A 24,508-nucleotide genomic window follows, 5' to 3' on the forward strand; every position below is an offset into this window, starting at 1 on the left:
TATTTTCTTTTCTATTCATTCATGTGCTCCTGATTCAAGTAAAATAAAACCTTAATAACTTTCATTATTTCATATAGCTTATTTTACACTTTTGTAATATGTTTCTTAAATAAAAAGATGAGTTGATGTGTTGCTTTTCAAAATAAAATTAAAGACAACATGGGGAGTGGATGAAGTCAACTCCAGCCCATACTTGACTTTAGTTATTTTTTCATGGTGCCTTTGGGCACTTAAATACTGCACTGCATTATCTTTGAGGTAGAACAACAGCAACGATGACAAAACAAAGGCCAAAAAATTCACATAAAAAGGAAAAATGAGAAAGAAAGATGTGAGAGGTTTCTTTTTAACACAATTCTCATCATCAGGCTTTGCAGTCTTCTTTGACACAAAGTTGAGAAATAGTCTTCTTAATCCGAAGGGCGGTTAGGCGGGCTGCCCCATTGGCATACCAACACTCACGCATTATTCTCCCCATGACTCGGAGTGCCTTTAAGAGAGAAAATATCAAAGTCTTTAGCACAAAACACAGTACAAGAGAAGAAAAACCACAAACACAGGAATCGATGCTAAGCTCTGATACAGAAATAGAAAACTTAAATCAATATGAGAAGGAGATCAGGGCCAAATCACTTCAAAAATCCTGTCAAGGGTGTCTCCCCCAAGACAAGGAACAGGGCATCTCCCCCCAGACACAGACCAGGGTGTCTCCCCTCTGAAAGGGACCAGGGCGTCTCCACTCAGACAAGGACCAGGGCGTTTCCAGACAAAAAGGGACCGTGGCTTCTCCTCCCAGACAGAGACCAGGGTGACTTCTCTCAGAAAAAGACCAGAGCGTCTCCTCTCAGAGACCAGGGTGACTTCTCTCAGAAAGGGACCAGGGTATTGTCCCACTGACAGAGACCAGGGCATCTCCCCTCAGAGGGACCAGAGCATCTCCCCGCAGAAAGAGACCAAGGTGACTTCTCTCAGAAAAAAACTAGAGTGTCTCTTCTCAGAGACCAGGACATCTACCCTCAGACCAGGACCAGGACGTTTCCTCTCAGAAAGGGACCAGACTGTCTCCCCTCAGACAAGGACTAAGGCATCTCCCCTGAGAGGGACCAGAGTGTCTCCCCATGGACAGAGACCAAGATGACTTCTCTCAGAAAAAGACCAGGCTCTCCCCTCAAACAGAGAAAAAAGTTTCTCCCCTCAGACAGAGACCAGGTCAACTTCTAGCATAGAAAGACCAGGGCTCTCCCCTCAGACAGAGCCCAGGTTGTCTCCCCTCAAACAGAGACCAGGTCACCTCCTCTCCTAGGGAGACCAGGGTGTCTCCTCTCAGACAGGCCGGGTGTCTCCTCTCAGAAAGGCACCAGGCGAACTCCTCTGGCTTCAGGCAGAGGCACAAGGCCCACTGATCTGCTAGATGATTTGAAGCCATCATTTGTGAACCTTGAAGGTAGCTACAGGAGATGATAGGGAGCCTTTGCTCAGTGGCATTTTGGTTTATGGAATTACACTATCATTTTTAAGGTCATGTTTGATTAGCATAATGTGAAATGATGGACCAGTTTCATTTGTTTTAATCCTTTCTGTTTAGTGTTTAGTTGTTTATTTGTCTTCCACCTACTCTGTTGAATGTAATTTTAGGAAAGAGAATATGGTCACCTTATACAACATCCTTTTACAGTAAGTGAAATCAATTGAATAGCTTTATCTCCTTGAGATGATCAATAATCTTTGAAACATAATTAATCTTTTAATGCATTTTATGTATGCATTTTATGAAAATTTTCCTCTTCCTTCAAGCTGCCTGAAAATAACATGCTTTCAATTAAGAAATTATATATGTTATGTATAAAAAAGCTAAAATTTCTGCCCTTGGGCTTTCAGAATACATAAACTTTCTTTAAAATTTTTGTAGTGGAATTAAAATATTTTTAAAAATCCTGTCAAAACACAGATATTAATCCTATAGAGGGAGGCTATTAATCCTCTTTTAATTGAAAATTCTGGGAATATGGTAGAATGACTATCTTTTAAAATATTCTAAGAAAGGACATGAAAGACAAAAATGGATAAGGGATGGGTTGGAAATTCCCGGTATTGCTCTGGATTGTAAGTACACACATATACATTTTTTTAAAGTCATCAAACTATATACTAAGATTTATTCATTTTATCATATGTAAATTATGCCACAATAAAATAATGATCTAAATACTAATATCAAAAATTTTGAATTAAAAAAATCAGTATAAGTGGACTGGTAAATAAATAAGATAAATACTCAGAGGGGAAAACAATGAGAATGCATGAATCCAGAGAGGTATAAGAAATCACTGAAGCAAGGTGTTGCTCTGATGGCATCTGCTGATCTCACAGTCTAGAATTTCAGAATTGATGGACCATATGTGAAAGACAGGAAATACAGCCCAAAGCACACAGAAGGTGTCAGATCAAGACATTTAAAGTCCAGACTGTAAGGATGAATTGGTCTTAGAAGGAACTTTGTGAAGAAAATTGTCTAAATCTTTGATCTTGGTAAAGAAAAAAATCAAACCTTAGCCTTAAAATGTTGCAGTAAGCCTGAGCTCATAGTGAAAATTCACAAGAAGATGAGGAAATAAAGTATCATAAGCAAGAGTTAGTCAAAACAACAAACAGGAAAATCAAACCTATCAAAACATTAGATGCTAGAATTAAATGATATAAAATATTTTAAAAATAAAGTACATTTTAAAAAGCAAAGAGAAAAGTCTAAACATAAGTAAAAAGCAAAAGTATATTTAAAACAAAACAAAACAAACAAATGGCATTTTTCACAGAATCAGAACAAAAAACAAAGAAAATTTTAAAAAGAAAACAAAACCCCCAAAACAAACAATAAAAAAACAAAACTAATATAAAAAAAGATGTCAAAGGTAAGACATGCAAAGTTTTAAGGGGCCAAACTATCATAACTTTCACACATAATACTGGAAGTCCTAGAAACTGCAATAAGAAAGGTATGAGTCTCCGGACTCTCATTATTTGGGGATATGATCATCTATGTAGGCACCCCAAAAGAATCTATAGTTTTATACCCTAAAGAAATAATTTTTACACACAGACACAGCAGTATTGTTTTAAAAGAAACTAAAAATCACACATGTGACAATCAACAGTAGAGTAAAAAAAAGAAATTGTGCTATATCCATACAATGGAATACTACACAGATATGAAAATAAACAGATTATAGCTATACATATATAAGGTAAAGTAAAAAAAAATTAAGAAGAATATCTATAGTAAGTGTCATTAATATATTTCACAAATAAACAAAAGTTAGCCATATACACGTACATATATATATACATATATATATATATGTATGGCTAAACTTTAAAGCAAAGCAAAACAATAATAAGTGATTAGTTATAACAGTAGTCTCTCAGAGGGGTGAGGAATCTTCAAAGGTATTGGAAGTGTTCTATTTTTTAAACTTGGTCATGAATTCTATTATCTCTACATATAACTTTACATATATGTTAATATCCTCTCATATGCATGAAATGGTTAATATCAGAAAAAATTTTAATTTAACTTCAATTTGCTTATAAATGCCTCAAATTCTGCTTCTAAAATGAGTATATAGGTAAGCTATCTACACAAAATAGAAATATCAGGACATAAATCTTGCCTTAAATAAGAAACGAGTTGAGTGAAACATGAAGGAGAGGAAAAATAAGGAAAAAAGTAACCGTATAAGATATGACATATGACAGAGCCAAAACTAAAAGATGTCACCTAAAAAATCGCCTCAAGCATTACATTTAAATATGGCAGAAGACAAACAGTCATAGTTGGGATGGGGGAGATTAAAGCATTAAAATAGTTGTGGAACTAGTTAGATGATTTATAGTCTTTCCTCCACCTTCCCTTTTACTTCCTGTGGGAGCTAGAGAAGTCTCCCTCTTCACACAGGCAGAACAAGCATTGCAATATGTCTGCTCTATGATGGTTACTACATGTGTGGTTCAAGATGAGGAGATAAACAACAATGGTCCCTGCCATGGGGAAGCTTTTCTGATGGAAGAGAATAAACTCAAACTTCAGCAAGTTAGGGATTAGGAATAATTTATTGACTCTAAGGATGACTGAAATTGTAATACTCTGTGTAGCACAGACATTGACTACCCACCAAATATGCCTGTGTTCCCGACATTCCCAGCTCCCTTTCAGCTGGATGGGACTGTGTGACTCGTTCTGGTCTATGAACCATGAGTGGAAATGAAATGTGTCACTTGAGCCAAAGTATTAGAGAGCCAGTGTGTGACCCTCCAGCTCCTCTCTTCTCCTGATCTAGACCTCTGGAAACTATGTGTTGAGATAGCATCATCGCAAGATCAAAGTCACCTGGATTACTGAATCACCACAGGGAGCACAGATTCCAATGAAAGTTGCCTAACCTATAGGGGACTTGACATAGCAAGAAATAAAGTCTTGTGTGAAGTCACTGGGATGTCAAGGTTGTTCCTGCCACATAACTTAGCCTTATGATACTGACAGCTAAAGGGAATAAAATCCTTCTGAAGCTTATATGAAGACATATACCTACATACATGAAATGAATTGGATGCCTAGATAAAGAGAAGGACTATAGCCTCTGAAAATCCACCCTGATACTTACCTCAAAATTATAATGGCAAAAATATACATAAGAACATAGCCTTACTTCACAGCTTTGCCACTGGTTCGGAATACTTGGTCGGAACTTCTGGTCACAGACAACCTTCCTCATTTCCTCTATTGACGGATCTGAAGGCACCATGTCATAATAAGGCAACTGGTACTCCTCAACAATTCCTATAAAAAAGTTGCATAATAAATTTCCCAGTGTGAATAATAAACAAAGATGTTTACTTCAAAATAATACCAATTAAGTTTTCTAGGCACAAGTGGTACCCTGGAAAACTGGAAAATCAGGTTTATTAAAATTATGTATCATTGTAAAACCAAAGATATAAGTTTAAAGCACTAAGTTGAATAGTTATATAAGTTTATGAAATTTTATTCTATGAAAATTTATATAATTTTGATAATTAAATAAGTTATATGAGACAAAAGTATATGTAATTACTGTACAAAATATATAATTTTATATAATTATACATATATAATTTTATATAAAATATGTTACATTTACATAACTTTTAATAATTATAAAAATATAATTTTATATTATGAAAATTATGTAAATTTTGATTTACATAAAATGCCATTGTGCAATTCAGAAGTAATACCTAATTACAAAATTTATAGCAAGCCTCACTGATCTGTGAATGATGTATATTTCTCCATGAATGAAGTATATTTCTCCTTTTCAAAACACAATAGCTTTCTCTTTTTGAAAATTGCTAGGTAATCTTTTAAGACCTGAGTTTTTTACATTTGGATTTTACAGCTACTAGATCTGAGAATGTTCCAGAGAAATGGCCAAAGGTATTTGAAGATGAACAGTTCAACGTGAAGGTTAATAGTTAAAGAGTCTCAAATAATAGACAAAGATTTGACTTTAATTATCAGAATGTTACTTGAGTTCAAGAATTTCCTTACAGAATCAATTGAATTAAACTATAGTTCTTTTAATTTAAATATTTAAGATTGGCATAATTTAGGGCTTCCCTGGTGACGCAGTGGTTGGGAGTCTGCCTGCCGATGCAGGGGACACGGGTTCGTGCCCCGGGCCGGGAGGATCCCACGTGCCGTGGAGTGGCTGGGCCCATGAGCCTTGGCCGCTGAGCCTGCGCTCCACAACGGGAGAGGCCACAGCAGTGGGAGGCCCGTGTACGGCAAAAAAAAAAAAAAAAGATTGGCATAATTTAGAAAATGAAATTCAAATCATGTTAACTAAGTTACCATTTCAACTGTTGAAGAAAATTTAAGGACAAAAATCTAAAAGCAAATCTAGACAAATATCAGTATGAAATTTAAAAAAATAACATGTTTGAATCTTGCTATTTACCAAGAACCTTCCTAAGCCCTTTACATGTTTTAACTAATTATTCCTCAAAAGCACTGAATAAAGAAAGTACCATATTATCCCATTTTTACAGAATCAGGAAACTGAGGCACAAAGAGTGTCATGAATTTTCTCAAGGTCACATAGCTAGTAAGTGGCAGATCTGGAACTCGATCCCAGGCTTGGGGATTCCAGTGTCCATGTTCTGTTTCTGCACCACTCTAAGTCTATTGCTTCTATGAATAGTTTTATCTTCCTGAATATTTTATTATCTAACCTAGGAATAAAAGGGGGAAAGTATGTTTTCTCATTCAAATATAATTTTAAACTTTTAAGCTTTTCATTTTTTAAAAAATGAGATTGATGTAAGGCAAAATGACATCAATACAAAATGCAAAAACTGACAGTGGTTTAATAATGACAGTTCTTTCATTGAATGTTTACTATGAGCAGGCTCTATACAAAAAGCTTCACATGAATTAATTGAATTAGTCCATTAAATCCTTAAAGCCCAAGAGGTCAGTTTTATTATCTTCATTTTACAGATGAGGAAAGTGAGACCATATAACTCACCTAAAGTCAGACATTCAGGAAGTTGCTAAACCAAGGTTTAGGACTAAGTCTGTCTCACTTGAAACTGAAAAATCTAAATCATTTTCTACCAGGATTTAACTTTTCTCCACTGATGAAACAACTTCATCAGACTGCATTTTCAGGGTTTCATCTTCCCAAATTCTTCCTCTCATTGTTAATCTCTAAACTGCTGGGAGCAGTAGAGTCAGGAAGTTAGTCTTTGCTTACCTCTGCCCTCCACTTTAATCCCCACACATACATCATCACCAGAAAGAAATGAACAAGAAAAGCCTGAGAACCAGAAGACTTCAATTTAAGTCCTGCGGCCTTGGCAAGTCATTTAGCTTCCTTGGGTTTCATTTCTGATATAAAATAGGAATACAGCTCAAAGAAGAAAATTTTCAAGTGCTTTGCAAAGTATTATTATGGAAATCAGAATTATCAGGAGAACTAAGCGGTAATCACAACCTAAAATCTCCGTTCTGTTCAAAATGCTCCACTTTTGCCACTGGAAAGATATCGCCAAAAGGTAATCTCTTAAATATTTAGAAACTATTCAATATAGTGCATTGAATTAGAGCATCAAGGAAAGGCAGACACAAAGAATATTTCCAAAATCTTACCTCCAACTGAACACCTCCGGGCTATTTCCCAGTAAACCAGACCAACAGAATAGATGTCAGCTCGTTTGAAGGACTCGAAGATATTCACATTTATTGTATCATCAAGCATTTCAGGAGCCATGTACCTTCAAAAACATGCACACTTCAGATTCTGTGTATGATTTTATAGCAGTCCAGTAAAACACAATGTTAATAAATCCTGATATACAATATGTTAAGGCAGTTTACATCAAATTTACAGGTTGATCTGAGCCACTATAATAGAATAAAATTAAATAATACAGTTATTGAACGATAATTTAAAAACATTTTAAATAGAACTAGAGATCATCCTAGTGTTAAAGCCTGTGGGCCAGGAGCCAAATACTTGGAAAGCACTCAATAGGAAAGATGGAACTCAATTTCCAGTAGTTTGTAGCCAAGAAAGCTCCTTGAGGGCAAGGAGTATGTTCTATTCATCATGGTGGGCCCAGTACTCCAACACAGTGCTCAGCATCATTCCACAAATACCTGCTCTGAATGAACAATATTATTATACATTGGCTCCAAGACATATATTCATATTATATATTGGATCCAATAAAATTACAGCCTTGCTTGAATAGGACTAAGTCAAAAATTCTACAGTCCCTGGGACCTGACTGAGCCTAGCTGTCTTAGGGATGTTTCGAGGATTTCTCAGAATATTGAGGTGAGGACGCAACACTCTCCCCAATCTTTTGAAACCTTTAGATTCTCTGAAGGAATCCAGCATCCCAGGCTTCCCTGACGGACAAGTTAAAACTTGCTTTTTAAAGGGAAAAAAGAAGAGGTCCCTTAGGGCTGCCCAGTCTGAATAAATTGTCCTGAAGTGTTTCTGGGGCCCCATTAAAGTCTCCCAGGGAACAAAGTGAAGGACTCAGAGGGACTGGCCTGGAATCTCAAATATGGCTTGTAGGCTAACTATACCAGCTTAGAAATTCTCTACTCTCAAGGGCCTTTAACAACTCCAGGAAACTGTTTTGGTTATTTCTGATTTCAAGGTCAAGAAACCTGGAATTATGCCAAAGTAGCACAGATCCTGAAATTCAAATGAAAGGAAACAGAAGTACGCTGGCCATATGGCCACAGTCTGGCTATAATAAGAAAACACCAGGAATCCCATTACTAATGGGCCTGTCCTGACATACGTGTGGTATGCTCTATATAAATCATGTTTGTTCTTAACTTTCAGAGATTCTGTTCCTTGAAAGTGGGAATTGTGTCCAAACTCATATTACCTTAATACACATCAAATAGGGAGACTTAAGGATAAGTACAACTATAGGTAAACATGTTACATAATATTTTTAAATATTGAGAGAATATTATAGAGATATATATATATCACCTATATCATATAGATATATATATTATATCACCTATCTAGTTCAGTGTATTGATTCTATATCTGTTGTTAGGACCTGAATGTATAGAACTAGCCCTGAGTTTCAGTTCATTTACGAGGTATTGAAGTATTGATATAAAGGCCTTGGAGGAGCTATACACTGCTAACATTTTTTCCTCCTCTCTGTAGGAAAACTATTCTCAGATGTGGCACACTAAAAATAATATATCACCATCACTTCCACCATTCCTTTCCACTGGACTCCCCACACAAATAGCTACTTTCTATATGATCAAATGCCAACTCTTCTTGCTTTATAACCATTGTGCCACTGATTTCTCGGTGACCCAGAGAAGACTTCTTCCTTTCTTGGGCCTAATGGTTTCCCACTTTGGATTTGCCACCCACCTCCCTATACACATATCCCAGGCATTCATGTTTATGGGGCAGCCATAAGTCTCAGTATGCTACCAAAGTAAGTTATCTTACCTTTTGGTTCCTACTTTAGGATTCTGAGGTATGTCAATAGTGTTCATTATTGAATCATGCTTCACAGCCAACCCTAAGTCTGCTATGGCACAAGTTTCACATTTTTTCACTAAGATATTCTTTGATTTTATATCTCGATGAGCAATAGCAGGTTTACCTATGAAGCATAAGGTAAACATATTCACTTTTTTCGTTACTGGAGATTGAACCTCTCTGAAAGGAGTCAACTTGAAGACTTGGCCCAAATGTTATCTTCTAAGAAAGGTCTTCCCTGACCCCCATTCTACATTCCACGTCATTCTGCATCAGACTATCCCATTTTGCCTTCTTCATAGCCCTTATCACTATCTAAATAATCTTACTCATTCATATGCATTATCTGTCCCTCCCAACTAGACTGTAGGCTACATAAGGGCAGTGGCTATGTCTTACTCATCACCATGCCTCCAATGCTTAGAACACTAGGTGACATTTAGTAACCACTAGTAAATATTTGCTGAATAAGTAGGGAAAGTATTAGCATTTCTACGTCCACATAAGAACATAGCAAATATTCTCTTACAAAACAAGTTTCAAACTTCTACCACCCTACACCAGCAGCTCTCAAATGTGACCCAAAGATCCCTGGGGGTCCTTAAGGCTCTTTTCCAACTACATATCTGTGTGATGTCACATTTTCTTCACATACTTCAACCAAAAACAACATACTGGGACAGACTGAATGAAGAACAGGTATGAAAATCCAGACATTAGGGAGATTTGCAAAAGTGTAAAATGGCATTATTTTAGCTAGATTGGCTTTTGTACTACAAAAATTATGTAACTTTTTAAAATTACGTTATTTATTTTAATATTTAATTGGTTAATTATTATACTTTAAGTAAATTAATAAATACTTTAAAATTTCTCAATTTTAGTTTCTAATATAGTAAATATTAATAGATATAACCCACATATACAAACTTTTGGGGTCCTCAATAATCTTTAAGAGTTTAAAGGGATCATGAATCCAAATCTGAGAAGCACTACGGTGACTAGACTGACTTTCTAGAGCCAATTCTCTATTAACTCAATAAACAGACAAGACAGTGTGTATTATTTGGAGTTCAAGTACATGATATATAAGTCTTTTTTAAAGGTCAGAATAACTCTTTCTAATTATTTTAATTATCAAAGGTTATCAAAAGTTAAATCATTTGTATTCTCTGAAAATAGAGCATTTGCCACCAAAGCAAGATCTCTCAGGTACATATGGTAAATAGCAAAGATAGAGCCACTAGGAATAAAAATATTATTATGGATAGTATACAAAGTGACAAGTATGTAGATGAGAGTTGGCTATATCATGACAAAACCTTCAGCTTTATAAAATACCTTTAGTGTTTCTTTACATTTGATAATTGTTTATAATAAACTAAAACACAGCTGAACACTAAAATACAACTTAGTGTTTCTATCCTCATATTCAAGGAGAAAAATAATTATAAAGAAAATACATACCTTGTGTACCAACAATCTCCATATGAAGGTGGGCCAGACCACTAGCTATTGAAAGTGCCAGTTTGATCATTCCAGCCACTGTCACTATGTTTCTATTCAAATAGTCATATAAGGAGCCCTGTTCATGATATTCAGAGACAAGCCAAAGTTGAGTCCAAGTTCCATTATCTAACGGGAAAAAGTTATTTTGTTGCTGTAAGTTTATGTTGAGAAAGCAGCCAAAAGCTTTTAACAAATGTCAGTGTTTAAAGCAAATCTGTGTTGTTAACAAAGCAAAGTTAACTCCTTCAGTGATAATACTTACAGTCCAAGTTAGTAGGGTGAAAATTCTCAATGAATTCCTATTGATATATTAGAACCTGTTACATGTACCCACCATCGCTATAGGAAGCCGTGAGGCAGTGATTCTACCAACTGAACTACTCCTTTCTTATTCCCTCTATATCAATACCTGCTGGTAATAGTAACCACATTATGGCAGAAACTACTGAGAGATGCATTTAGGCTCAGCGTTGTGTTATAAATTATTCTTGAGCTTTTAAGAAAGATTGTACCAATAAAAAACAGAAATATAACAAATTTACACAAAGTATTATTACTATCATAAAAGCTCTAACATTCCAAGGATGTTCATATCATTCATCTTTCAAAATATGAAATTTATGATTTCCCTAAAAGCTTAATATAAGTGCCAAACACAATTACTAGACCTTTTCAAATAATTTACCTTATTTAACCAAAGCTAATCCAGTTTATAAAAGATTTTTAGCAGAAGAGAAATTAGCCTAAAATTTCTCTAGGTATTAGAGTCCCTAGACTTAGCTTTAGCTTTCAGAATCAGATGTCTACAATAGCCCTGGGAAGTCCTGACCAGTTTTGATCCTCAGTGAAAGGGAACTATAATTAAAAAACATCTGCTAAGGAATTTTTGTACCTAGTGCTTTATGTACAAGAGCTCCTGGTTATCCAAGTATTTAATTTCCAAATCCAGGTAGTGACAACATTTCCTAGGAATGCAAAAATCAACATAACATGATAAAGTTCACTAATAAATTGACCACATATAAAACTAACACTTACACCTCTCTCCCTGCTTAACACCAGTGGCTATCTTTGCCCTCTCGTATCAATGTCTTTGTCAGACAGTTGACTAAACTAAAGAGTGAAATTGTAAATGTTGCAAAAGATATAGAAATGCATGAAAATGAAAGTGATGTTAGAGACCACTTGGAATCAAAGCCACTGACAAGTAAGCCATTGACACAGGTAGACCAGTTAAACTGAAGAACAGACAATCAAGGGTGATCTTTCTTGTGCATTTTATTTTATAATCCAATAAATGTCATGATTAAATTAGCTCTGTCAGGATGATCCATATAACTGCAGTCATTACTGCTTTCATAACATTGCGAATTAAGCTAACCAGTAGATAGTTTAGCTCAATGTTACGAAGCAAAAGTAAAAGTTCTTAACAGTTTAATAAGAAATGTTTCATTTTCAATAGTATAGTTAAGAATTTGGAAAGAACCTTTTTCTTTTTTAAGCTCAGTTTCTCCCTGGCTTTACTTGGCTTTATTCAGTTTCTCCCTGGCAAATCAGAAAAGACAAATCATCAGCAGACATAACTATGGCCAAAATGTATAATAACACTAAACTTCTCTTTGGCCATCTAATTAATCATAAATACTTTCATGATCAAGCTCATATTAAATAGAAATAACCATAGATTTAAATTTTTCCTGGGTAATGGTAGGTTTCTGGTAGCCACAGATAATTTGTGGCTAGATAGACGTTATAATCTCCACCTCTCCAAAGTTCTTCATGAGTATTACTGATTCAAATTAAAAAAATAATTGACTGGATCAAGTTTTGCTCACCTTTGTTCCCTGTTTCCCTTTAAGGGAATTGTTGCACAGCTGAATGAGTAAAAGCTATGCAAAAAGAAGAAAGAGAGGATAGGTAATCCACAAAAACTATATCTATTCCCTGATTACTGGGCATATACACAAAATTTTATGACTATTGATTTAAATACCAAAAAGTTGATGGTCTGTCTTATTCCACAAATCTCATAAAGCAGTGTTATCTGGGGTTGTTAATGTTAAACCTCACGATATAAACCATACTCAAAGTACATTAATATCACTAAAATTATCTTGCTTGCCACCATTCTAATAATGTTTATAGAAAACTAGAGTCCTGGAGTTGAGGTCTGTTGTACAGATGAAAGTATAGTCCTAACAAAGATGAATATTCAACTATCATTCATTGGTATCTTTGTACCAGTTATCAAAATATTGAAATATTTCTGTCCTGTTTAATTAACAGCTGCTATTCAAAACATCCAATGGTATTCCTTTGCCCTAGACACCCAAAGCAACTCCTGAACCCCCAAGATGCCTCCAGATCTTTTTATGACCCAGCAACTAAAGGGTTCTGTTCTGGTTGGTTAGTTCCTGTGCCATACCTGTCATCAAATATTTTAAATATCAAGCTGGCTATAGTGTCATCATGACTTCATATCACTCGTCTGCCCTGCTATGTTTTACATTTATTGCACATTTATCTGTGGAGAAGAGGAAAGCATTTTCTTTCCTCAAAAAAGAAATCAGACTTTTACATAGATTTTATTAAAACAAAGAGATTATTTATTCTCCTCTGATAGTAGACATAATATCTTATTTGCTGGACCCAATTAGATTGAAAATACCTTTGTTGTCAGCAGCAATGAAACCAAGGATGTTTTCATGTCTCAGCATAACCGTCTGATAAATTTCTGCCTCTCGAAACCAAGATCTTTCATCTCTAGAGGAGAATATTTTCACAGCCACATCTTCCCCGCACCATCTTCCGTGCCAGACCTCACCAAATCTACCTTTTCCTACTATTTCCTGAAGTACAATCGTCCTTGCAATTGTTCTTTGAACCAATAGAGGCAGACCTAACCAAAGAAAAGATGAAATTGATGATTAAAAACAAGTAATTGCCAGAATATAACTGTCATGATGACCATTATTTTCACATAAAAAAGCAAACATTTAACCACTTTAGTAATTTTACTGATTTTGAAGAAATAAGCACCATTATACCAAACTTTAATTTAGTCAAAGCATGCTCAAAAAGTACTCCAAATTCTTACTATGATTTCTCTTCTCATATTCACAAACAAAAATTTCTTGAATATAGCCTGCCACTGCAGATATCTAATTTTCCAAAATTGTTGCAAATCTCTCTGATTTGCACATTGAAGCCAGTCAGTTTATTAAATACACAAAGGTTAAAAAGCATAAGCTGTTAGCCTCTAAAATAAAATATATGATTCCTAGTACAACAGAAAATTCTTTATGAATTTTTTAAAAAACCAAGTTAAAATTGGAAAGAGAAGAATTGAATTCAATGATGAAGTGAGGCAATCATGTTACACTAAAAGCAAGGTACAGTCATAGGAAATATCAAATGAATATTTTCTGTGGAATAAAAGAAAGTCAAAGAAAATATATTCTGAATGTATGTAAAATGTTTAGGTTCTTTTGAACCAATAGCTTTACCTCTAGAATTCTATTCCAAAGATTTAACGAAAAATGCAGAAAAATTTATGTCAAGATATTTAATATATTATTATTTACAGAAAAAGTAAGGAAAAGTGTCTGATAATAGAAAAATTGTTAAGTACAGTGCAGAGGTTGAGACCACAGATAAGAAAGGCTTGGGTTCAGATTTCATCTGTGCCACATGGTAATCATGGGCAAATTATTGAACTTCTCTGAGCTTCAGCTTCCTTACCTGAAAACCTGTGGGCAATAATATTACCTATATCATAGGGATACTCTGAGAATTAATAAGCATGTTAAGCACCTAGCATGGTATCTGGCCTATTACATGCTCAATAATGGTTTGCCCTTAACATTATGTCTAAGGATGGATTACTTAGAGCCAAAAATAATGATGCTGTTTAAGAAGAGTCATTTCTTAATGACATAGGAAAGTACTTTGGCTATAATAAAAACCATACTTTGTTAAATGAAAAAATACTTTTGTTAAAGACAAATAGCATAGCAAATTCTATCCATCTAAATAAGTGTATCTAGTTATTCAAAATATTCATGGGAAAAAGACTGAAAAGAATATATGCTAAATGCTATGATGGGTATTTCTATTTAGTGGAATCGGGGTGAAGAAAATTGTGATATTCTCCTTTCTAATTCTTTTCATTTACTTAATGTCCACAATATTCCATAAATATTTATTACTCTTATAATTAGAAGGAAAATAGCTAAAGAGGTCACAGTATAATTTATTCGGGAAAGTCATGTTTAGTTGTCATTGTACTCAGGTGGCTGGGAAACCCTTATAGCAACAACCCTGTAAGCTCCTGTAGGCTTCGACCTCTACTCCTGAAATGAGCCACAGTTTATTCAGATGTTCTCATGTTCATGAGAACCACCCACCATGACTAAATAAGCACAGACTATAAATTTGCTATTATGGATCTCAACAATTAGTCACAAAGCCTCACAGCCAGAAAGTTCTTCTGAGATGATCTGGTTTAACTTTATCACTTAGAGATGAGAAAATTGGGGCTGTGTGGTAGTTAAAAACTTGCCCAGGAATAAGTGGACATCAGACCTACAACTAAAACACTGTTTTTCAATCCAAATTCTTATGCTCTCACCATTCAGTGGATATGATTATAGACCCCCCCGCTGGAAAGATTTCTAGCAGCAAACTATCCAGGATATTTTTGTAAGCCATAGTCAGTTTCACTACTTGCCACACAATGAAAGTTGTACTAACAGTTATTAAGCCAAAGTACAATTTCAATCTCTCTCTCTTCCCTCCCCTCGTCTTGCACACACAAACTCACGAAAGCATCACCACGACCAATCACAACGACAATGACAACGACAACAATACCAACAATACAACAACAACAATTGGCTAGAGAACTAGAGAAGCCAATGTTTTCAAACTGCAAATTGATTAGGCAAATAATCAATGCCACAGACCGGGGACAAAGAAGGATTTCATCTAAGGTACTCAGCACAGCAATTAAGTTGAGGCAGTAAAACAATGAAAATTGCTTCGGCATCTTTCAAAGCAACCACCAAAAATAATCTGAGTAATTTTTGTGTTACACACTTAGAGATTTCCTTTGAAGACACATGGACTTTGGCTCTCCCTGCTATGGTACTCTTTTTTACCAGGGGCTGTAGAAGCTGATGCCTGACTTATGGAAATGTCACCATCCATCAGTAGTGTTATATCATGACAGGAAAGCAGAAACCTACCAAGCCTCTTAGAAGCCATCTGAGACACCATGATCTCTCAAAGACCATCCAGTCAAACACCAGTCCCTTTTCCTCTCTTGCAAACATTATATCCCTTTGAAATCTGTCCCTGACCAGGTAGGGATATGCTTCATAATTTTTGTCTCTCAACATCTCACAAAGCTGCTTCTTGCTTAAGGTCGCTGTCCAGGGAAGAGAAGCAGAGGAGAAGCAGAACTCCTGATTTCCTTCCTATGGGTGAGCTTTTGTGACAGAAGCCTTGCTACACATGGACCAGTTCTCCCTGATGATCAAAGGCAGTATGGCCATCCATTACTGTTAGCCAGTGGTCACTGGCAAACATACGCAGCTGGCTTTGGAGAAAAGTGCCTAGAACTATTATAAGTTGATCGTTAAAGAGATCATCCATGCTTGGGTATATTTACGGCTTTCTTTTAAGAGAGAACTTAGAATAATCTAAAGAGGAAAGGGTCCAGCAGTCAATAAGTCCAGATTTAGGTTTTAAGATGCACAAAAATACCAAAAAACTTAACGATAATTTTTGATTTTATGCCCTGGCTCACAACTGCTTTCTTAAACTAAATATCCAGTCTCCAGTTATAAAATCTCCATTACTTTTATTTGAAAGGGAAATCCTGGTCAATCTTAAGTATAGTCAAGAAGTAGCTCCAAAACACATATTTCTGCCTTACCTCTTCATACGAACTGAAAGGTTTGGTGGGGATTAAATAGATGGTTATTTAATCACTTGAACCTTTTAATAAATTGTATAAGGTTTCAAGGAACTTGGCACAAATCAGAGCTTTCTGTGCCTATATTCTGAGCCTAGAATGTTGCCAGGGCTCAGGAAGTTAGGGTGCAGTGGCCCCCAAAAGGTAACACTCAAGGAAGGAAAGAGTATTAAATCCTAGTAAGTTTTACTTTTAAAGAAAAAATGCCAACTTTCTATCCAACAATTTAATCTGGATTTCAGTTTTATAAACTTCGCAGTTTGGAGGAACTCTTTCCAGTATTCCTCCTTTGAAAACATGCGGCCTGATTTGTGCAATGATGTTGTAAACACTGAGGCTTTGGTCAGTGAGCAAGCGATCTTGCCCCCAGAAGCAGCCAACTATCTGGGCTTTCTGGATGACATAATTAGGCCTCTCTCTCTTTTTTTTTTTTTTTTTTTTTTTTTTTGCGGTACGCGGGCCTCTCACTGTTGTGGCCTCTCCCGTTGCGGAGCACAGGCTCCGGATGCGCAGGCTCAGCGGTCATGGCTCATGGGCCCAGCCGCTCCGCGGCATGTGGGATCTTCCCGGACCGGAGCATGAACCCGTGTCCCCTGCATCGGCAGGCGGACTCTCAACCACTGCGCCACCAGGGAAGCCCTAGGCCTCTCTTTTCTGATAAATACTTCTGAGTCCAAAGCTGCTTCTTGTTAAATATGGATGCCCACATAGATGCTACCAACCCTCTGTCATCTGCCCTTGTTAATTGTGCCTGCCTGGACACTCCCAAAGGCCATGGGCAAGGGAGTTCCTCAAAATCTGTTTGGGGTAATCACCCTTAATGATCTATCCAAAGCAAGATGGGATGCAGGGGTGACTGAAGTGACTCAATTAGGCTTACCCTAGCTCATGTTTCTGCAACACCACATGCTGACAGGATTTCTGGAATTATACATGAAAGTTGGGAGTCCCCTGACATTTTAGGGAGTTTGTTATTATGGGATGTGGGTCGGGGGTCAACGCTCTTCTGTCACCAGAAACTCAAAAAGCCCTCAGATGCTTTGTGCTATGAGAAAGGCTCATTTAAGCCATAGTACAGCCTGGTATTTTGAACTGCTTCATCAGGGGTTCTGAAGTTCCATTAAAGAGGGAAAGAGTTGTCCTATAATCTTAGGAGCACAAGCCAGCACAGGAATGCTGTGCTGCTCCCTTTCATCTTCCGTTTCTATGCTTTAAGACCACATTCTTGATCCCACGGGTTGCCTACCGATTCCAAAGACCTTTATAATCACAAGCAAAGAACGCTACTTTGCATAACTAATATGTTTTCCCCAGAACTCAACTGCTTAAGCCCCATAACTATTTTGTGCCCATGAAACATGACCAAGACAGCAACAATGATTATTACTAACTATAATGTGGGAGAAGGCAGAGAAAAAAAACCTCTTTCTGGCTTCAGAAATAAATTCTGAAGGCATGTGAAAATGAGAATCTGAACACCTAAAGGCACAAAAAGCAATTGAGAAGACTTCATTCTTTAGGCCGGGACAGTTTTTACTCTTCATCAAATCCTGAAAGGAGTTTCCATGCCAGAATTTACCATGTACCATATCAAGCATTTTAAACAATGGAATTAATAATATTTGGGCCCTTTTTTGTTAAAATGGGTGTTATTTTTAAGTAGAGTTTTTCTTACTGAAAAATGAACAATAGGCACATACCAGAGCCAGATCCAGAGGCAGTCACATCGTAAATCAGATCTTTTAGAGTTTTCCCAGCATTAACCAGATTGCACTCAGAAAGGGGCTCCTCCACATTTGGTCTCTTTTTCTTTCTGTAGGTGCACAGTCGACCTTGGCATGCCCATACTGTCAGCAGTGAAGCTATGGACAGGAGGCAAACTGGCACAGTAATAATAATGGTCAGCTCCATGGGTCCAAGTTTTGGGGCATTTGGTGATGCTGTAATCAAAAAAAGAAAGAACATGACCATATGTTAACCCACGTTAAGTATTTTAGAAATTGGAAATGCGATCACCAAAATTTTACATCTATAATGTGCAGCTACACAGTATGCACTCATGTTAGTTGGTGAAGACTCTATGATAAAAGCAAAGGCGGGGAAAGGGAGTTGAGGTGAGGATGCAGTTGCAGTTCCGTTCTGCTAGGTGACAATGGAAGATAGAATTAGGATCATGGAAAGCACTAGCACCTGCGATCCTTTTTAAAACCTCCAAACCATTTGACATTTTATTACTATTTTCTCCCCATTTTTCAGCAATCCATCCTTAAGGCACATTCATTCTTTTAGCCACAGATAATTACTGAGCTCTTGCAATATGCTGCCACTATTCCAGGTGATGGAGATATAGCAGTGAGTGAGAGAGCCCAAATCCTTGCTCTGTGGTGCTTATGTTCTCATACAACCACAGATGGGTATGTAATACAAAAGCAAGAGATCATAAGTGCTATGAAGAAAAAGAAAGCAGAACAAAGAGACAAAGTGATGGTGGGACACTACTTTAGAGAGACTGGTCACAGAAGGCCACTCTGAGGAGGGGGCAGGGAGCTACAAGAGAATTATCTCAGGGAAGCATGTTCCCAGCAGAAGGAAAGCAAGTGCAAGGTGCCCTGAGGTGGAGAACTTCTTGGAGTGTTCAGGAACAATCTTTGCCTCAAGTGCAGTAAATGAGGAGAAAGGTAGAAGGAAATGGGGTCAGGGAGGTCAAAAAGAAAAAGATCATGTGGGGTCTTGAAGGCTAAAAGGACTGTGAATTGTATTCCAAGTGGAAGCTGGCACAGGGTTCTGAACAGACAAAAGATAGGATCTAACTTATATCTTGAGTGACCGTGGTGTGAACAGACACTAGGGGCACAAAGTAAAAGCTAAGAAACCAATTACAACGTATCTGGTATTTTCATGGTAAGCATTTTTGCCGCAAACATTTTTGCTGAATAACTACTTGGCCATAAGGCAATACTGCTGTAAAAGATAAAATAACAAAAAATAAAGGTGACATTAAAAAGGAAACAATGAAACGGTGAAAAATGAATAACAAAATTTAAAAGACTTTATAGTGAAATACAAAATATTTGAATACATTTAAAATGTGTAAGAGATTCATGGTGATACTGCATAAATAACTAATTTTATCTAATGAGTTGTACCTAAGCACTTGTCTTCCAAGTCTTTCGTTCATAGTATTTTATACCTTTTTTTTTGCTTGTTGATTCGTCTCCTCATTCAGCATCACACGTTTTCGCTAAAATTTATTCCTTAATTAAGAGAGGTATCAGTTTCCAAATGCTAGGATGCATACTTGTAACTGAGCTTTGTATTGCTTTATGAAAGCCTCTATGCTGTTGTTTGCTCTTGGCAAATTGTCACACGTCTATTGATAGACATTCCAAAGGTGCATGGGAAATGTGGGTTCAACTCTGCACCTTCAAATCACCGAAGGATTTGCAAGCCAATATGTTATCATTTTCTAGTATCGTATGCAATCTTGTTTTACATTCTCTTATTTCACACTTCCAGTAATTTATTACCGTCTTTTCTATCAAGTCGATATAATTGTTATCATCCAGTATTTTAAGACCGCCACACCTACTCATCACTGTAGAGACCATTATGAGGGCTAAGGTTTATCTAATATAAAAATAGGAGCACTCCATCAATGGAGAAATGAAACCAAACTGTCAACCAGTTATTTCATCTTTCATGGCAAAATTACCTTACGGCCAATTAGTTATATGGCAAAAACTGTTTGCTGCAAAAATGTTTGCGGCGAGGATGTTTACCTGGAAAATACCTACAACCCAATTAGAAGCCTGATGCAATAATGCAGGCAGAGATGATGGTTTTGGCTGACAACTCTATCTAAAATAGTACTTCCTTCTCACTCCCCATTCACTCTCTATACCCTTGTCCTGTTTTATTTAACTTCCTGGATCTTATCACCACCTGGCACATCATAGATTCATTTATTTATTATCTGATTTCTTCCAAAAAACATATGCTAGTTCTTAATGAGAGGAAGAATTAAGTCACTCCTCAGACTTCCTTTTTGGTAATGACAACCCAGGAGAGCTTATTATACTAAATGTACTTGAATTTTACTTGCAACATGTTAACCAGAATATGTGAACATAATTTGAAAACAAATATTATTTAATTCTAAAGGAAAAAGAATCAAATTCCTCAAAGATGTGTTCATAAAAGTTTCACTATAAGCCTAAAAATAGTAGTCTATCTACTACCAATGAGTAAAATATTTAAAACTGTTAAGTGAACTTTGGAAACAAACATATTTCATGCTCTTCTACTTTGTGAATTTTGGCAGATCACCAACTTTCCTTCTCCTGAGTGTTGCAGGATTCCTCTGAAATCTTTAGAAGTTGTACAGGTGCATATGAGGACAGCTTGGACTTGAGTGTTCTTAGGACAAGGTGATAAAAGAGATCTCAGACTTGACTTTGAATGAGAAATCATTAACCATGGAAGTTGCACTTCTGAAGTTTGCTGTTATAAAAAAGTTTTATAATCCACTTCATAATAATCTTTCAAATCTACATTTCAAGTTGCATCCATATTTTTATGTCCTCACAAAGGTATTCCAGGAATTCTAAGAAAGCCACAGAATGTACTTAACCATTTGCAACTTACACAAACATGTACCTAAACATGTTTTTAAAAATAAAACTCCACTACTGGATACATTTATATGGCTAAATTTTATTTTGATACATGTTATTAGGAACTATCAATATAAACATTACTGTTAAAAAGCTTATTGATTGTCTTCATTTTAGTAAAGCTCTATTAAGCAGAGCTCAGATCATCACTATGGCAACCAATAAAGAGGCGAAAGGTCAGCAAGCCTGAAAATAGAATAATATCTATAAAAGTGCACTGCTCTGGTGATGGCTACTCCTCTCAGGGATGTTTATTACAGATGGGCAATGTTTCTACTTTTGTGAACAATTTACTGAAACGAGTTAGTAAGAAAAAAAGATGACTCAGCTAGAAAAAGGCTAGCAACACCATCCAGAAAGAGCTCCTTAAGCACTGAGCAATTTTTAAGGCAAACATTTGTAAAACTATCTTCTAAACCAAATGTTGATTGTAATCTCTACAGGAGACAAATGAAGAAAACTGTTGTCTACACCCAGTGGTCATGGTAGAAAAAGACAGTAGTGCAGTTAAGAATACATTTTAATAAGTTATCTCGGATGAAAATATTAATTTTTCTAACAGACTTTACATTCTTTTTTGTTTGTTTGTTTTGCGGTACGCGGGCCTCTCACTGTTGTGGCCTCTCCCGTTGTGGAGCACAGGCTCCGGACGCACAGGCTCAGCGGCCATGGCTCACAGGCCCAGCCGCTCCACGGCATGCAGGATCTTCCCGGACCGGGGCACGAACCCATGTCCCCTGCATCGGCAGGTGGACTCTCAACCACTGTGCCACCAGGGAAGCCCCAGATTTTACATTCTTGATCGTAGGAGAACTCTTGTTTTTGTTTTTGTTTTTTGCTTTTTAAAATATTTTTTCCATTTCTATAATTTTATTTATTTTTATTTTTTTGTCTGCATTGGGTCTTCATTGCTGTGCACAGGCTTTCTCTAGTTGCAGCAAGCGGGGACTACTCTTTGTTGTGGTGCGCGGGCTTCTCATTGCAGTGGCTACTCTTGTTGCAGAGCAGGGCTCTAGGCATGCGGGTTTCAGTAGTTGCAGCATGTGGGCTCAGTAGTTGTGGCTTGCAGGCTCTAGAGCACAGGCTCAGTAGTTGTGGTGAACGGGCTTAGTTGCTCCGTGGCATGTGGGATCTTCCTGGACCAGGGATCAAACCTGTGTCCCCTACATTGGCAGGCGGATTCTTAACCACTGTACTGCCAGGGAAGTCCCAGGAGAACTTTTATTATTTGATAATTTCCAATTTTTGAGACCATGTCAACTGAGGTGATTTCTCCATGGAATAAGCAGCTCCATGGTGGCATACGTTAATCCCAAAAGTGAGGTCTGGGAGTGCTGCATTGTTAACTCTAGTTATTTCACTCTCTAGTAAATTAAATAGAAGAGACTGGGAAAAAAGAGACAAGCACTAGCCCACATGGATGAGAGTCTAGCTTACCAAAGTCTCCCCTATGTAAGTTCTGCAGTCCATTAAACCAAGATGACGCAGGGGAAGGGGGTATTAACAAGCCAGGAAGAAGGGAATGTATGAGGTGGAAGATTCTGTGCAGCTGGAGGGAATCATACAAAAGGCAAAAGATTGTAAGAAGGTAAGAACAAAAAAAGGGAGAGGAAAAAAGAAGGAAGGAAGGAGGGAGGAAGGAAGGAAGAAAAAAGGAAATAAAGGAGAAAAATTTTTAAATTATTTTTGTGAATTTGCAGCTTTCCCTAGAGACAGGAGTGGAACTGGTGATTGTGAAAGCAGTGGTGGTTATTACTGCCCAAATAAAGTTCAGAACCAGTTTAGATGCCTCAGCTTCTCCCAGGACAGTTCCTGTTACCTCCTCTCCACCTCCTATTTCTGGCTTTAGGGAGGCAAACTTCTCAAGATGAAAAGAACAAGATGAGAAAATGTGGGCATGATCTCCACGTTTCTTCCCCTGCTGACCTTTTCTCTTTCTTTATTAAAAGTATGAAAAATTATTGATGTTTATGAGATTTATATGACCTTCATATTAATTCATTTCTATTTCTTTAGTATATGCTAATAGGAGGAGATGCCTTAGAACTGAGGAGAGATGTAGACTTGATCAGTGGCTTCAAATAACACAAAAATCCTGTAGTATATTTGTGTTCAACTTAAAGGTATATTTCTTCACTGTATTTGAATGGTATTCAACTGACTAGAAACTGATATATTACAATGGAGCAATGTACAGAAAATAAGGATATAGTGACTGAAAAGATATATACTGGCTGGACAGCTGTTTAAAAACAAATCTGAGCAAAGAAAACAGAGGTCTTCATCCAGATGAAGTGAATTTTTATGAACCATTTCAAGGTTAGTGCTTCCTTCCCAAAAGTTGCTATAGCAAGTAGCTACATAAATTTAAGAGGGTCCAAAGCACCCCTAAATAAACCACAAACTAATTTAGCATTGAACCACTCTTAATCCTTTTATCAAAAGTTTTCCGCAAGTGAAAAGATGCTATTATTGCAAGGTTGAATCCATGAATGTATAAATATCAAGTCTTCAACTGCCTCCCTATCACCCGCCCGCCCCCCGCCCACCCCAGGAAAAGGGAAGCATTTGTTTCTCCAGCTTGTGGCTTTGAAATGTTCTCAGAATAAAGCAACCAAAAAGACAGTGTTGCTCGAGATGCTTTCTGATAGGTCTGTTTCTGTCCTGGCACCAGAAGAAATGCCACTAGGAACAACTGAATGACATGGTGATGTACAGTCCATCTACCTACCCTATAAACTTCTATGACCTCTGACTTCAGTTAAAGAGCTTTTTGTTTAGTTCACAGGTCTCTGGGGGGAAAGTGTGGAAATAATACGTGCAGCTGAAATAGAAAAAAGAAATACATTACCTCTAAGATATTCAAAGCTACCTTGCTAATTAGCTCAACAGGAATGATTTCTTTTGTCAAAAAGAGTGACATGTTAAGCAATGAGAAATCTCCCAAATCTTCTCCTTACCTGCCATTTCAAAGCAGCCAGAAATATGGGTACCATTATCTCAAACATTTGCCTTATGGTAATGAAAATACATTTCTAATTGATTTCTTGTTGCTTTACTAAATTGGTTCAAATCCTGGAACCAAATGGGTTGGTGTGTATAATATTGCACTGAGAACAACTCTCTGGGATGGGGAACAGAGAGTGGGGCACAGTCCACATCTTTGTGGAATTTAAAATCTACTAAGGGATACATGACCCATCTAGGGTACAATTCCAAAGCAATTTGGCTGGTAAAAATATGGAGAAAACTTTATGTAGGAGCGAGAAATGTGG

The 24,508-nt window shown here is 36.8% G+C and overlaps 1 protein-coding gene across 3 annotated transcripts in view; it reads right to left on the reverse strand.

The window, feature by feature from the left end:
* Nucleotides 1–364: 364 nt before the first annotated feature.
* ACVR1C (activin A receptor type 1C) overlaps nt 365–24,508 on the reverse strand; it is a 39,687-nt gene continuing 15,543 nt past the window's right edge. The window contains exons 2-8 of one of the 3 annotated variants that reach the window (XM_060105723.1): nt 18,261–18,500; nt 13,252–13,482; nt 10,542–10,709; nt 9,042–9,198; nt 7,187–7,311; nt 4,704–4,834; nt 365–490 (exon numbers count right to left, since the gene is read on the reverse strand). In XM_060105723.1, coding sequence (XP_059961706.1) covers nt 365–490; nt 4,704–4,834; nt 7,187–7,311; nt 9,042–9,198; nt 10,542–10,709; nt 13,252–13,482; nt 18,261–18,500 — 1,178 coding nt within the window. The remainder of the gene's footprint in view (nt 491–4,703; nt 4,835–7,186; nt 7,312–9,041; nt 9,199–10,541; nt 10,710–13,251; nt 13,483–18,260; nt 18,501–24,508) is intronic. The other 2 variants (XM_060105724.1, XM_060105725.1) reach the window with 2 other exon arrangements.

This window comes from Mesoplodon densirostris, chromosome 8 (genome assembly GCF_025265405.1).
Source record: "Mesoplodon densirostris isolate mMesDen1 chromosome 8, mMesDen1 primary haplotype, whole genome shotgun sequence".
NCBI lineage: Eukaryota > Metazoa > Chordata > Mammalia > Artiodactyla > Ziphiidae > Mesoplodon > Mesoplodon densirostris.